At 41.1% G+C, this 15,723-nt stretch overlaps 1 protein-coding gene across 17 annotated transcripts in view; it reads right to left on the reverse strand.

Moving 5' to 3' along the window:
* EP400 (E1A binding protein p400) overlaps positions 1-15,230 on the reverse strand; it is a 62,567-nt gene extending 47,337 nt beyond the window's left edge. For 11 of the 17 annotated variants that reach the window (XM_090063793.1, XM_090063790.1, XM_090063781.1 and 8 more), the window contains exons 1-11: positions 15,091-15,230; positions 12,596-13,947; positions 10,046-10,156; positions 5,587-5,674; positions 5,084-5,191; positions 3,952-4,340; positions 3,331-3,633; positions 2,476-2,661; positions 1,670-1,810; positions 1,465-1,543; positions 1,148-1,200 (exon numbers count right to left, since the gene is read on the reverse strand). In XM_090063793.1, the coding sequence (XP_089919919.1) occupies positions 1,148-1,200; positions 1,465-1,543; positions 1,670-1,810; positions 2,476-2,661; positions 3,331-3,633; positions 3,952-4,340; positions 5,084-5,191; positions 5,587-5,674; positions 10,046-10,156; positions 12,596-13,918 (2,781 nt within the window). In that variant the 5' untranslated portion in view covers positions 13,919-13,947; positions 15,091-15,230. Of the gene's footprint in view, positions 1-1,147; positions 1,201-1,464; positions 1,544-1,669; positions 1,811-2,475; positions 2,662-3,330; positions 3,634-3,951; positions 4,341-5,083; positions 5,192-5,586; positions 5,675-10,045; positions 10,157-12,595; positions 13,948-14,529; positions 14,779-15,090 lie in introns of those variants that run through there. The other 6 variants (XM_090063792.1, XM_090063788.1, XM_090063794.1 and 3 more) reach the window with 4 other exon arrangements.
* Between the last annotated feature and the right edge of the window lie 493 nt (positions 15,231-15,723).

The raw sequence follows: 15,723 nt of genomic DNA on the forward strand, positions 1-15,723 counted from the left end.
CCTGCCAAACTGACCAGGGGAAACTCTTCATTGACCACCAACCTGAGAACTGTCAGACAATCCTGAGCATGTGAGCAAGATATCTCACAGAGACATCTAGAAAGAGACTTCTCTGCATCACCACCTTTGAGCACTGATCTACCCAGATCTGGTATCCCGTCTTCCATTATGAGAAGGTTAGGACAGTACAGGCAATCTTACTCTCAAGGTCCAAGAGGAAGGGAAGGAGTACAAAGGGGAACTTAATCTGCAGATTACTTGGCCAAAAGGGACCACCATGACCAGAAGCCTGATTTCCTGGATTAAAATACTCCTTTTTAAAAAGTCATCAGATTGTGTTTAGAGACTTCACAATAATTCAACTCTGCTACCAGTGAAATGTTCCAATGTGTAATTACCTTCACAGCTAGGAAAGTGCATCTTATTTTACTGAATCTCTGTAACTCCAACTTCCATTGCTTTGCTTTTGTCAGAAAAGTTGAAACCCCTTCTACTGCAATTAGATGTCTTTGCCATAAGCAATCACCTACACACAGTGATCAAGTCACCTCTCAATTTGCTCTTTGATAAGCTGAGTTTTTTCACCTCATAAGACTTGGATCATATGTATTCTTTTATATCTGGCTATATTAAAACACATTTTCTTGGATTATTACTAATGAATAAGGTGAATCAGAGTACTCTTTAAGAGTAACTTCTCCTTACCATTAATTTCTACCCCACCAGTGAACGCGTTTGTAAACCCTACCAGCAAATATTTTTTAACTTAATGATCCAAGTAGAGAGTCAACCACTAATAAATACATCTTTCTTTTTTAAACACTAGAACAACTGTTTCAGATCCTCTACAGTTTTCTATTAACTCACATTTTTAAAAGAATTTTATCATTCCCAGGCATAAACAGAATTCAGTATTGAATTGAATATGTATGGTTCCTAAAGTGTGCTATTGGTCCCCTAATGACAAACTGTTTATGACCAGAAACCCAGCATTAACTTCCAGAATGTATTTCATATTGATTTGTCTGCAATTTCGAAGAGCAGCTTTCATGTTTATTTGAAACTGATTAAAAACTTTGTATTAAATAAAGGCAGGCAAATTATGAAGAACTATGAAGCACTTCTTTAAGCAGCAGAAAAAACTTACCATCTCATTTTCCTTTTCCAATGAAATAGCTTCTGCAAACTTTACACCTTTATCTGAAAAGATATTACACTTTAAGCACCCAACAACTGTTCTATATTCACCCATCAGCAATTCTATATTCTTATGCTAATATTTAATTTAATCAAAAGCAGCAAAATCGAACTGGTTGGATTTACGAATCAGTTCTTAACATTGGATAGATTTCACTGTCAAAAAGATGAGACCCCCTTTTTATAGTAAATGGATGGAATGATGCAAACTCTGAGGAGCAGGTTATGAATGTATACCAGAACTCTAATTAAATGAAGCGTAGTTACCTTTCTTTGATTTTTTCTTTAAATTCAATGCTTTTTTCCTTTTCTCTTGGAATTCAATCTGCAACTTTATTTCAACCACCTAAAAGGTAAAGCAACAAAAGCTGATGGACCATTGCAATTTCAAAATTAAAATGGTTAAACTTTTACAAACAATCTTGCCTATATAAATAAAAAAAAAAAAAAAAAAAAAAAATCAACAGTTTACCTGTTCAATGTTAGACCAGAAGTATTCTATTTCTCTAGCAATTGAAGCAGCAATGCGTCTCAGTTTGTTTTGTTCCTCTCTTTTGGCTCTCTCTGCATTGAGCTTCTTTTCCTCATGGTAGCGAGCCACAGTTCTCACCATCTAATAAAGCCATCATATAATCAATGCATGCCTTCATTCGTTTTAAGTACCTTTCAGTATCTTTGGTTGTTGTTTCACTTTTCTATTTTGAGTGGAGGTAAACAGGTTCTTCCTTCTCTGTACCATTTGTCATTTATCAACTGCATTCAGGTTTCCTCTTATTGGTCTTATCATTAAATTAAGAGCTACAATTTTTTTGACTTTTTCCTCATACACTTTCATTTCCATACCTATTTCTAGAACTCTTTGATTTCTGCTACATCTATTCTGAGGTGGGTATAACACAACACTTTTGCATGCAGCAGTTCCAGTAGAAGAATGCTCTTTACATACTGCTGGATGGAAGAAGTAGCTGACAAAATAAACAAAGTAATATGGCTGCAATTGCCAAAACTGCTGCAAGTCAGTATCCTAAATCTGTATTTGAGGCACCTGAATATATCCTTGAATTTTCAGGATGCTGAGAACCCAGCATTTTCTACTGAAGTCAATGTCTACCATTATGAAGTCAGGAGCAGATGTTAGGTCCTCAACACTTCAGAAATTCAGCATTTGACCTAAAGAATTAGCCCAGAGCTTCACATTTTGGTCAACCCCTCACATCTGCTACAAGGACTTTACCAGAAATAGAAAATATGTTTCAACAGCAGTGTCACACAAAGTACCTTCTTAGCAGTTGCCATCTTCCATTTTCTCTCTTGAGCAAAATCAGTTGCCATCCACTGCATTTCTTCCAGAAGATAATCCCAGTGAGATTTGGGTCGTGGGGCCTCCTGGAGTTTGGGCAATCGCCTCAAGGACCATAAGCCCTCCTTCCTCAACTCTGCTATTCGTTGATGGATCTGATTTTCCTTAAAAACCAAAGGGTGGAAAATGTCAGGTAAATCTTAAAGTTTAACGCTAGAACATGGGACAAGTCTGGAACAAATCAAGCCTAGATATTGTATTGCAGTGGTAAAATTAACAGATTAAAGGCAATTCTGTTATAAGCAGAATTACAATAAGTGAAGCTGTATTTAACAAACTCCCGTTTAGCCACATAAAAGCTGACAAAAGGGCACAGCAATCAGCTTATAAAACCTATGCAAACTATAATTAAACTAAATATTTTGACTGAAATCAAGAGCTTTTCTTATGCAAAAAGTAATGTAATTGAGGATAAGACACCTACACTACACAAAACATTTAGCTTTTAAGAATAACAAGTCCTATTAAAGACTCAAAAAGGCATGGCTCAGATTTACTAGAAAAGTAATTTGGCCACCCACTGCAACACAACTGGTGAGCAGACTGTTGACAATACCAAAAAAATTGTGTTTGGCAACAGCAAGTGCTTCCATTAACAGTTTTGCTTTTAGCTTCCTTGGAAGTCCATAAAATATAAAATAAGGATTAAATACCCAAAGAGGGGATACATACACATGCGCACACACACCCAAAGAACCAAGAGGTCCATGTAGGAAAGTCCCTCTTTTCTGCCTGCTGCACCTTTTTATGTTCCCAAAAGAAAACACTCTTACCAGCTTTACTTGTTCAGCAAGCTTGTCTTGAGAGCTGTCTTGTGGTAACACTGCAGCATTCTGAGCTGGACTCTGCGTTTTAGGTGCTGCAGCTACTGCCAAGCCTGGAGGTTTTGATGCAATTGGAGACAGAGACTTGTTAGTTGCTGACGATGTCCTGTTTGTTTGCACTGGGTACGTAGCAAGTGGTGCTGTGCCTGAGAGTGTTGCTGGTGCGATTGATGAGGTAGGCGGCAGCGAATTTACTGTAAGACGCTGGGAATTTTGGGCAGAATCTGCAGATGGTCGAGTCAGGGTCACAGTCTGTGCAAGAAAAGTACTTGTTAAGTGACTACCAAATGACATTTAACATCACATACTATGTAAATGTGCATTACAGGAGACTATCTTGGCCAAATGCTGGCTCAGCTTTGATCCGTTGACTACTTTCACCACAAATCAGGATTTTACTCTTTTATTCAATAAAGTGTATCTAGATAAGCAACCTAGTTAACACTAGTTACACTGCAACCATTTCACGCCTTTCAGCTATCTGCAGGAAGAGATTGCCATTATAGTCTACTGGGGGTAGATTTTCACACCAGGCAAATTTTACATCCAGACATTTTGAACATCGTGTACCTGTTGCTGTCCTGTAGCTTGCAGCTGGGATGCCTGTGTCGGTGGCTGTCCTTGTACATGAAGGGCTGGCTGCACCTGCTGTTGAAGTGGTGCTGGGACCTGGGTATGAGGCGCAGTAGTGATGGGTACATTTTGTGGCTGAATCTTCACTTGAATCTGGGGCTGAGATGGAGATTCAACAATCTGTGGTGGCTGCTGTGGAAGCTGCAATGCAGCTGGGAGAGATGTAATAGGGACGTTAGCAGGTTGCAGCCTCCCCGGCAGCTGAGGCGGAGGAGTGTGTAAACTTGCGGCATTCTGCACAGGAGGGCCTTTGGATGGGTCATACTGCTGCTGACTTTGTTTCTGTCCAGTGAGCTGTACAGCTTGAGGAGTGGGAGGCATTCCACCTGCAAAGCAAGAGGAGATCCCACAGGAATTAATTTCATGGGCTAATGCTCCATGCTAATTTAACAGCATGTGAATTCTGACTCGTTACTTACTGTGCCACAAGACATCATCACTTTGAAAAATATCACATCACAATGACAAAAATAAGTCACCATCACAATGAACAGTACAATCCATCATGCACAGGAATACAACTAAATTTGTGAGCAGCACTACTACAAATAATATGTTACTGCTATTAAATTACCCTCTGAATTTCCTACATTTTTATGCAGTAATGAGTTAAATGGAGAGAATGGTAAAATATCGGCACCACTAAGTCCTAACATATGTTGACTGATATTCACTGAGAATGCTGCACACTAACACATGTGTACCAAGAAGGACTGTTAGTGAACTGGCACCTTTAATGAAGGAAAAAAATTTTTTTGTCATGGATGCTTCAAACTGGGAGATCTCCTCCTTTATTTATTTATTATTACAGACCTGCGGATTAGATTCAGAACTCCTGGACTAACAATTTGCATCAGTACCTGTGACGTATTTCCATGCCCACATGCACCTCTGGAGCCCGTCACTCAGCTCCTTAAACAATCCAGGCATTGCATACCAAGTATTAATTTACAGGGAGAAGTCTGTGGTGGAACTAGGATCTCAGAAGGCCAAGAGCCCAAGTTTCTAGTTCCATCACTAACATCTCCTTGTTAAATTAATTTGCAATTGGCATGTGGTGACACAGTACCTTGTGCCGTTGGCATTAGCTGTTGAAGAGGAACTCCCGAAGCCACACCTGGATGCTGAAAAACCATCCCATGACGGCCCACTTCAATTCGTGGTCTCTTAGACGAATCTGTGATATTCAAATTCCATTTATGGCAGGGTATAATGGAATGGGTTCAGTTTACAAAGCAAATCTACTACACATGATTTCAACATCAGCTCAGAAAGCTACAACTATACTAAGCATGTGTAGCATTGATGAAGTACATGCTCCAAGTCCCCTTAAAGGTGGCCAACTTGAAGTTTACTTTCCTCAGTCCAAGTAACGCACCTGGTAAATATTTTCATGCTTGCCAGATCCAATCCTACTTGTTGCAAGTGGGCTACAATGCATACAGCCCCCTCACAACAGACAGGCCAAAGTATCTGGCAACTGACAAAAACTCTGTTTCACGGGGTATGCAGTTGTGGTCTTTCTATTAATAGTTTGCTAGTAAAACGGAGTTCTGTTTAAGAGGAACATACCTGCTGGAGCAAGGGCCTGCTGTCTCTTAAAAGCTTCAATTTCTATGGTATTCACAGTCCCCGTTACTGGAGTTCCTGTATGTGTTTGCTATTGAGGAAAAAAAAACAAACCACAAAAATTAAAGTTACATCTTCAATCACTAGCAACAGATAAATTATTTTGAAAACAAAGAACATCTATCTGTACAATTAGTTCTTCAAACTGACCATAGCATTCAAAAAAGTGTCAGCCATATGTACTGACAGTTTTCAAAAGCCCCTATAGCAGAGTTACATGGCATAACCCTGAGACCCTTCAGCTTCCCAGTATCACTTCATTAACTATGATGTGTGGGATATATTTTATGAGATGCAATACTAAGGAAACGGGGCGGGGCAGGGGGGAAATATACTTGGCTTATTTTTCTGTGCTTGTCTATTAAAAAAATTCCATTTATGAGAGACTCTCCCCTCTAAGCCCAATGACACCATCTTCTTAGTTCTGCAATGAAATCATAACTGTACAGAGATACATTACACAGGTGCTGCAATAAGCTGGCATGCCAAAAATGGAAAATTTTGCCTTCACTAAAGGCTTAAATAGAAGGCAGCTAGATTGGGAGAGAGCAGTAATTATATCAGTCAGAGCAAGATGGTAAAGACATTTTAGTTGTGAAAGCTTTCAGCATTAGGAAGGCCTAATTTCCAGTCTGGATGTCAAATATTTGAGAAATGGCTGAATAAAATTAACTGCCGTTCTGAAGACAAATAAGCTGACTTGCTGGTACCCACCAACAACACTCTGGACTTCAATAAGCTCTGGTGCTCAGCATGCCTCAGAACGAAGCCATAGTGACCTAGCTTTTCCACTTGGCCAGAAAAACTGCTCAAGGCCAAAATATGGAATAAATGCGCTTAAAGAAGATGCAAATAATAGGTCCATTTCCCTGCCACCTGTTCTTGCATTTGTTTTATTGAGGCTTGCAGCTGACTGCTAGAACAGTGGTTCCCAAACAGTGGGTCGCGACCCCAAATGGGGTTGCAGCATCAGCAGATGGGGTTGCAAGAGTGGGAGGGCTATAAGTTGGGAGTGAGGGGCCATGCTGAGGAAATGGGACCATAAATGGGGTCATGCTAGGGAAAAGTTTGGGAAGTACTGTGCTAGAAGGTAATAGCACAGCTGGTGAAACAGATGTCAAGAAGTACAGTTATCAATTCTGGATTGTGAATCACGGTCATTCTTGAAAATCACTGCACATGCACAGACATGTCAGAACCTTTCCTTTTTCCTCGGGAGCCCAGACATCATTGTGATTATAAAACACCAGAGCCAGAAGGGCATTCTGGAGCATGAAACCACTATGGCTCTCATTCAGCAAGGTAGTCATCTCCATCAGAAAACTTTTGCTTAAATTTGGCAAGGGTTAGAGCCTTTATCAAATCAATGCCCAAACTTTTCCTTCGGTATTTTTCTATCTAATACTGTCATAAACAGCAGATACTATAGTCAAGGCAAATCCTCGTCAAATTTGAGAATTATACAGCAGAACTGGATACTGAGATTTTGAAGTAGAGAAAGCTGTGATTATTTGCATGCTCTTTGGGTCTCAGCTACTGCACAGCACTACTGGTGAGAATTTATTGAAGCACAGGAGTATCTGTGGGGACAGACCTCATTTGTGCAAATTTCCATGTTAGATTTTTCAGGGTTTCCCCAACTATTAGCCACAATGCTCCAGCAAGTACTTTATTATGAGACTAAATATGAAATCAGTGATGTTGACCTAAACACAGCTCTAAACAGCTTCTATTTAAAAAATAAAATTATAGAAGGCCATGAAAATGAACTCATTTACCATTCTGATGTTCTCTATAGTCAAACTGCTTGTGATAGTGGCTTTTACTGCAAAGTAAGAGCTTTCCAAAATATGTATTCCAATGTAACACCTTTTGTGTAGTTAAATACAGCAATACTGTTAACAGCAATTCCTCAAAGGAACATTTGCTAAGGCAATCCCCCTTTTTCCCCACCCAGCTCTCCTGAGAAGTCTTGCCACTTTAACTAAATCGTAAGAAAATTAATACAACTCTACACCTAAACTGTTACTGAAAAACTAGCAAGCCAAGACCAAAGTGCCCCACTTCAGTGCCCCATTTCAGAGTACACTTCTGTAAAACAATTAGGTCTAACACATCCCATTGTGCCTTGGTACTGTAGGATGTATTCTGCTCAACGTCACAATGCTCAAGTCTAATCAATAACTAGGAATAAGAAAATTCAGCCCCTTAAATTAAGCATTGACCTTTATGCCCATCATAATGCTCTCTGTACAGAACCTTAAGATGTGACTGCAGTTTTAAGAATGTTTATGTAGCACAATGGAGCCCACAGAGAAGGAAGGCTGCTCGTTTCACCAAAAAAAAAAGTGTCTAACTACTCTTATTTCCTTTTTTAATTTATTATTGTAATATTCAGTAAATGTCAGACCATGTTCAATTGAATGAAACTTTAAAAACAAATAACCTGGGGGCAGGCACACAGAAGTTTCAATTCAAACACTTAACATTTTGCAAGGCACTGTAAAGTTAGAGAAGGACAGAATGATTCCAAATAATGTGTTTAAATGAACAATATAAAATTTCCTTTAAAAATTGATGATCATCTCCAGTTCAGGTACTGTTTGCAGTAAGTGTCTTCCTAACCACTGATCTGAGCAGCTGTTTCCTTCAAATTCCAATTTAAGTTCCCCAGTCCCCCTTTTATTATTTATCACTTTCTCTCCAAATATGGATGACACTGTGGCCTAGCTTTAGGCTCCACATCCATTTGGTTTAAAGTTTTTATTGATGTCTGTATTTGAACACTTCCAAGTTACCTGCATTATTTTAATTCAATTTAGAATGAAAGCTCCTGAGAAGAAAGGCTATGAATGTATAGAAAGAGCAATTGTCAGCCACTGGCAAGAGAAAATAAATTGTCACTGTATATTCACTGAGTTTAAGAAAAAACTCTGGGGTCATAAGGCTATTACGCAACATGTCCCCACTAACAATTTCATTTCTCTGTACTTATGTACTTAATATTGAATGACAAAATACGAGCAAAGAGAAGAGGTAAGGACTGGGATGGTATGTAAGGTTTCTGCTAAGAGCTTGAGAGTTACATTATTCCCAGGTTTTTGTAAATTTTCCAAGTGCATTTAGCACTTTCACTTTCAGGTACCTTAGGTTCCTACCTATGGTCTCACTGTTATGGACGGAGCTCAGCGACAGCCACAATTACTATAAAATGTCAACAGTTATGTTGTTTCATAATTCATACATTTTAAAGTGTCACTGAGCTCTGATTATGTGAAGAAACTTCCAAAGCCTACGGTTACTGGCCATACCAAAAAGCATTGGGAACAAACAACTCTTCACCAAATAAGTTATTTTTAAAGGCCTATTTTTAATTTATTGTTCATTTTAATTGTGGATATAGTTAATTCTGTCTTGCTTTTAAACCCCTTCTCCGAACCACAATGACACCTAACTGGGGGCTATACAAGCTGGGGTAGAAAAGGTTACGGAGTCCATCAAGTAAGTATCTCCTGAGCTTATGATGAATATTTTAGCTACAGAATTTGGACTCATTATGCTTTGTTAGCTAGTCATAAAATGATAAAACAGCCCCAAAGTTAAACAAGCCTGAAATACTTAGTGGAGGGGCAGTGTTCGACACAAACACTAGACTGCACATTACAAATGCATCCCCTTTGCCCATATAAATAGTAATCAGTTTATCTTTACAGCATTCATTGTTTTTAAATATGTTCTTCAATGCTCCCCCACACAAAAGAAATCAGAGCATCTGTCTGACATGGGAACCATACAAGGGGGATAAGCACTTCTGTTTCTTTTTGCCAGCACTTATGAAAAAAATCTCATAAAAGTTGGGGTAAGATTTTATAGGAGTTGTAAAGTTTATGATGATCCATTTAAAGTATTCCGATAGGCAACTGAATTATAGAAAAATACTGCAAGGAAGGCAAATCCAATACATTCTGTAGCCATTTTCAAAAACCTTCAAAGAATAAAGAAAAAAGAAAAAGAAATTTAGAAGAAATCCACAATTACAATGCCACAGACAAAGGAATCCAAACTACTACTATGCAGAATGCACAAATGAACTAAATGCATTAGAGAAACAAAAGACATACAAACCGAAGTGAAAAACATTCAAGCTGAAAGTTAATGAAATAAGCCAGCAACTTTAAGACAAAGATTAAACTTCCTCAGTACTCCATAAATGCTGCACATTTTAAGATGTTAAAGTTTTTGTTTGTTCAGGGGAGGGGGGCATTTAGTTTTTGCTATTGTTTTGTTTTAAGTAAAAGGGATGGGCTCTTGGGGAAAATACTAATTCAGCTAAGAAATAGAAAATCTGAATGAAGAAAAAAAATCTGGGATGACACTACATTTTAGAACCATTGAAAAGTACCTGAAATGGTTGCTGCTGGGATGAAAAAGCAGCAGAAACATTTGGAGGAAGCTGGGTTGCTATAGCAACAGGAGTACCAGTCTGCCCATCCTTTCCTGTCACAACCTTTACCTGAGAGAAAATATTTTGGGAAAAAAAAGGGAGAATCATTTTCTTTTAAAAAGTTCTTAAAACTGATCAACACAATCATTTTGCATTGTACTGACGGCACCTCACTGAAGAGGGGATTATAACGAAATGACCATCAGTGCAGTTTGGTTTGAACACAGGCAATTTAACAAGTTCTGTTTCACTTTTAATAGCAGAACAGAGTGAGGGAAAAATATCCTTAGTGAACTCTCACCACTGGAAACCTTGTTTTAAATCCAGTTTCAGCTAAAGCGTGAGTTAAATTTAACACTCTCAGTTCCTGATGGACAACAAAATAGCATGACAGACGGTCTGAACTTAAGAGAGCCCCAACATTTATTTAAGCAATGAGCATAGCCACCACTCTCTCTCCCCTATTAATCCCCAGGGTGATCAGCCTTTCTAGGCAAGGGATGAGGTGCATTGCTTTAGCAGGAGGTGATAAAGAGGTGGGGGAAATAAAAGAGAGGAAGACAAAAATACAAAGAAAGAACATACTCAAAAGGTGCCTTCATTTCCAAAAGTCATCTTAATTTAAAAAGTATTCAAAACCACTTCAGTGGCACAGGATGCAAAATCTTCCGACAGTTAAACATGATAAGCAACTTTCACAAGCAATTAGATTATGCATTAAAATACTTTATAAGGAGAGAAAAAAACACTTAGAACCTCTCTGCGTAGTTTAAACTGTGCCTTAAAGCTAAAAAAAAGGTAAACTTGGAATCTTAAAAGATCTGGAATCAGGAGAAGCAGGTCTTTAAACCAAGATACTGCCATAGTGCCCCAACTTCAGTGGGTCTAGGACAGTGTTTCTCAACCTTTTTTTTTTTTTTTTTTAATTGAAGGGAGAAATCAGAAAACACCAACTCTTAATTTTTACTCATTTTTGACTACAAAAAAATACTAGAGCAATTCTTCTGTTACAAAGAACTCAAAAAGCAGAATAGGTCAGAATGTTTTTTACACTAAGGATTCCTATTTGAAATCTCTGGGTTTATTGTGTGAATCATGTTTGCACACCTAATTATGTTAACATTGAGTGGCAACCTTGAAAGCATCTCAAGACACCCCAAGGTAACCCAGCAGCCTGGTTGAGAATCACTGATCTAGGATAACTTACAACAGTGGAGCATCTGCCCATGAAACAGTACAGAGTTCAGGTTCTGTTCATTTCAGCTACCTTCAACATGCTTAATAACCATTATAGTCTGCACTGCATTCCCTCTCCCATGTAAACTATTACTCAAAAGACAACGAAGAGGTTAGACTTCAAATGCTAGACATCAGGTTACAATTTTTAACCCATCTACAAATTCAAACCAAAGAGCTATCCATTAATGATCTTGCACTTAAAGGACTGATCAGCTTGCACGGGAGACACTGGTTTACAAGAGAAATTTGAAACAAAAACCAAGTCTCTTTATAAAACAGATTTTTTAACATACCATAAGCCATGCATACATGATATATTTAAATAGTGATTTGTGAGTTCCAAGTTGTTCCAATAATGAAATCATATCCATGTGCCACACAAGTGACAAGCTCTGCTCCAAACAGACACTGCTCAGGCCATGCAAAATGGAAAGCAGGGATGCTACAAGTCAAGGTTAATATGCACTGGTACAACTGTGCAAGGAAAATTGTGCACGGCCCATTTCTGGCAAGCTTAGTTCAAAACATTTACCATCAAGACACAGCGAAGTCACATTCCAGAAATTTAAAAAAGAACAATATTGAATCTGTATTCAGACTATGCATTTTTTAGCATCTGAACTGCAATAAAGGCACAGGTGAGGGTCTATGGCACCCACAGTAAATTAGTATATTATACTGTGTTTCAAATACATTTCACGGGACACCACCTAAAACACTTCAACAGTTATTAAATTACTTTTAATGTTGATTAATATAACACAAGTATTTTACAGAATTATTGTATGGGTCCAAATTATATTCACAAAAGCCAAGTTCCAAGGTAAGGCAGATTCTAATCTTATGGAGGGCTTTTTCTCCTTTTTCTGCTTATAGATATTATAGATAATATGAAATCATTTTAGAAGTTAACACATGTTCAGCAACTATTCTAAGTTTCTTTGGGTTCAGAGAGAGCTTAACCATTTTGTGTATGGGACATAAATACTGACACAAACACAGTCAGTGAGAACTCTTTTCCCCTCTATAGTTTCCTCTGTTCATAAAAAACATGCTTCTGATTGCATGCTCAAACCAACCTGCAGTTCAAATTTCCATCCAGCAAAACTACAATTCTCTTAAGAAACTTCATTTTTAAAAGTCTACTATACCTTCCTCAGTCAGAAATAAAATCTTATGTATTGCTAAGACAATCTAATACTTTGGTATCCAAAACCCACAATTTAATTTAGTGCTTTATTCATAATCATTAACCAACAGACTTCTTACCTCATCGTTGATGACTTCAGATTGTTCCTCTTCCTCCTCTTCCTCTAGATCCAAGTCATTCTGCCTCAGGTACGCTTGCAATGGTACACAATGTTTCTTTTTAAAAGCTAAGAAGTCCATCATATTCCCTTGCAGATGTTGCAAAAAAAATAATTCAATCAAATATTCCTTAAAAGCCTCCTTCAGAACCTCCATCTGCTTGTGGTGATGGTCCAAACACTGCTTTCTCATCTGAGCAGTCTCTTGGTTGGCAGGAGGAATCTCCTCCAATTTTTTAGGTTGTTTTTTCACTGCTGTATTTACTGAAGGAGTCAGAGGAAGATTAGAGAGACTCTGTGGTACAGTGGCACGGGACGGACTTGTGGGAGGGGGTGGTGATGTTATTCCAAAAGCAGGCGATCCTCCAACTCCTGCTATTAATCCACCAGAAGTCCTGTCGTATCCTATGGGTCGGCTCAACTGCTGCCCTTGAAGCACTTGCTGCTGCTGTTGCATGAGCTGCCCTTGGATAATGTTGCTGATCTGTGGTGGCAGGCTAGTAGTTGTAATATGACCTGGACTGGTGAGAGGCTGCATATTTGCTCCACTAGCTACAGGACTCTGAGGTCCAAGATGGTGAATGGTGCCACCGGTCTGTGAATGAGGCTGTGAAAGCCTGCGTTCTCTTACTGTAGCTGGTGCTCCAGAAGAGGGAAGCTGCACTTGTGCTGTAGTTCCTTGAGCGATCTGTGCAATCCCTGATCCTTCTTGATACACAAAGTGTCCACCATTTGATGGGCTCAGACTGATCTGTCTCACTAGGACACTGGCATCTACAAACCCTCTCGTAGGACTTTGGCTGCACATACCCAAGCCAGGACCAGGCGTGCCTGCCCGAACGTTTGGTATCGACTGCACCGGCACAGGGCTGGGCTGAGTAGGACTTTGAGACTGGACCTGCTGGGGCAATGGTGAAGTAACTTGAATGTACGATGGAGACCCATGGTCAAACCTCCTCGTCTGAGGGCTGAACTGAAAACTTGGTGATGTCGGATTCGGGATCGGCAAGGGCGTTAGCGTGATCTGCTGGTTTCCTGAAGCCACAGGTCCAACGTTCTGCAGCGTGATGTTTACATTCTGCCCAGCCACCGGGCTTCTGCTCATGATAAACTGCTGTATCTGGTAACTGGGGGACTGTGGCGCGGACGGGCTGGCGGAAGGAGCGAATGAAGCTGCAGGTGACTGGGGTAGGTTTGTCTGCTGCTCTTCTCCCTCACTGCCTGTGAAGGACCTGGACCTCTGGAGCTGGCGCTGAGCATTCTGGGGACCGCTGCCATGGTGCATGATCACCTTTTAGTTTTTCCAAGTCAATTCTAAAGAAACACAAAACAGCACAAGTTTAGCCAACCAAAATTGCATGTTTTGTGACAACTGGTCAAAACATGAGTAGGGACTTATCATCGCTCTGCCTTTAATTCACTACAATCCCCACTGACAAAGTGAGCTGCTGCTTATAAAAGCTTACGCAACTTCACTCTCCCTTCAACCTGACTTCAGACCAACCTGCCTACCTCTCTACAAATAACCCTTCAGGCAATTATTCAAATTACAGAAACACCACGAATGTATTATTCAAATGTCTTCTAGGCCTGGGCAGGCCACAAAACACTGCTGAACAACCTACAGGGTAAAACGTTTCTTCTCCTGATTAAACTTGGAAGAAACCAAAGACTCCCTCCCTGCTGCACCTACGCACATCCACAAATGGACCCTATCCATCCTGGATGATGTCAAATGTCTGTGGACCAAGCGTCCGTTTGTGGATGATGTCAAATGTCTGCGGATCAAGTGCCTGTTTGTGGATACTTTTAAGCTTTTGTGGACATATCCAAACTTGTGTCACATTTCAGCAATGCCGCTCATATCTAATACTTGTTTCCCTGACCCATACCCACCCAGGCAGAGAGCCATGGTGGAAAAAAAAAGGATGCCACCAGGACAGTTCGGTGAGAAAACAACACGCGTGTCACGTTAAAAGAAAGACACTTCCGACGATTCCTGCAACCGTTGCGGGAGAGGCTTAGGCTCGGGCTCCGCTCCCAAGTGCCCGCCTGCGCCAGGGGACTGGCAGCCGCAGAGGGGCCCGCGCCACGGGAGAGGAGTCGGTCACTTCAGGCTCGGGAAGTGACAATCTAGCCCAGCCCGGGGGAGAGACCCGCATTTAGCGACCGCATCTAACTCCGGCTCCCGCTACAGGCAGGACGGTCCCCGCGGGGCCCGCCGCCTTTTTGTTTCGTGAGAGGGCAACTTCTCCGCTGGGACCGCGACCCCCGTGCCGCGCCGCGGCAAGGGGAGGGGAGGGGCGCGCGGGCCGGCAGATGCGGAGGCCGCTAACCCGCTCTCCCCAGACCCCGCTGCGGGAAGGGCCCGACCAGCCCCCGCCGCCTCAGGACGGCCCCTTGCCCGCCCCGCTCCGCCCGGTGCGGTGCGGCCCGGCCCGGCCCGACCCCACTCACCGCAGCCCCGGGCCGGACTTTCCATTCGCTCCTCACAGGAAGCTGCGGCGCGACCGGGGGAGGAGCGCAGCGTCCGCTACAGCCGCCGGCAGGGGCCAAATCGCGAAGGCCACTCTGCTCCCCCACCGGCTCAGCCCGCGCCTGCGTACTAGCGGGGCAGGGGGAGGGTCAGCAGTGCGCCTGCGTCGAGCGCGGGGCGGTAGAGCGAATAGGGAAGCGTGGGGTTGGTACTGCGCATGCGCTGCCTGCTAGGCCAGGCCTGCCGCGGGAGGGCAGGAGCTTGATCGCTCGCTGGGACGGCGGGAGTCCTACCCAGCACAGGAAAAGCAGCGTTGCTGTAGACAGGGGCTAGAGGAAACGGCAAATCAGGACTCGTAGTACAGATGATCTCTTTTATTAGACCAACCAGACTTTTGCCAAAAAAAATTCTTTAATGAAAAAAGTTTCTTGGTGGTCCAATAGATCAACACTACTCACAATACTTTTGCAAAAAAAATCTCTCTCAAATTATTTTTGCAAAAATCTTGTTAATACAGAGATCTTTTATTCGAGCAACAAGATTTTTACCAAAAAAATTATTTCCATGAAAGAACTTTTATTTATTTTATTTTTTTGCAAAAAATCTTGTTGGTC

The sequence above is a fragment of the Crocodylus siamensis genome, chromosome 9, assembly GCF_052110815.1.
Source record: "Crocodylus siamensis isolate JL-2025a chromosome 9, ASM5211081v1, whole genome shotgun sequence".
NCBI lineage: Eukaryota > Metazoa > Chordata > Crocodylia > Crocodylidae > Crocodylus > Crocodylus siamensis.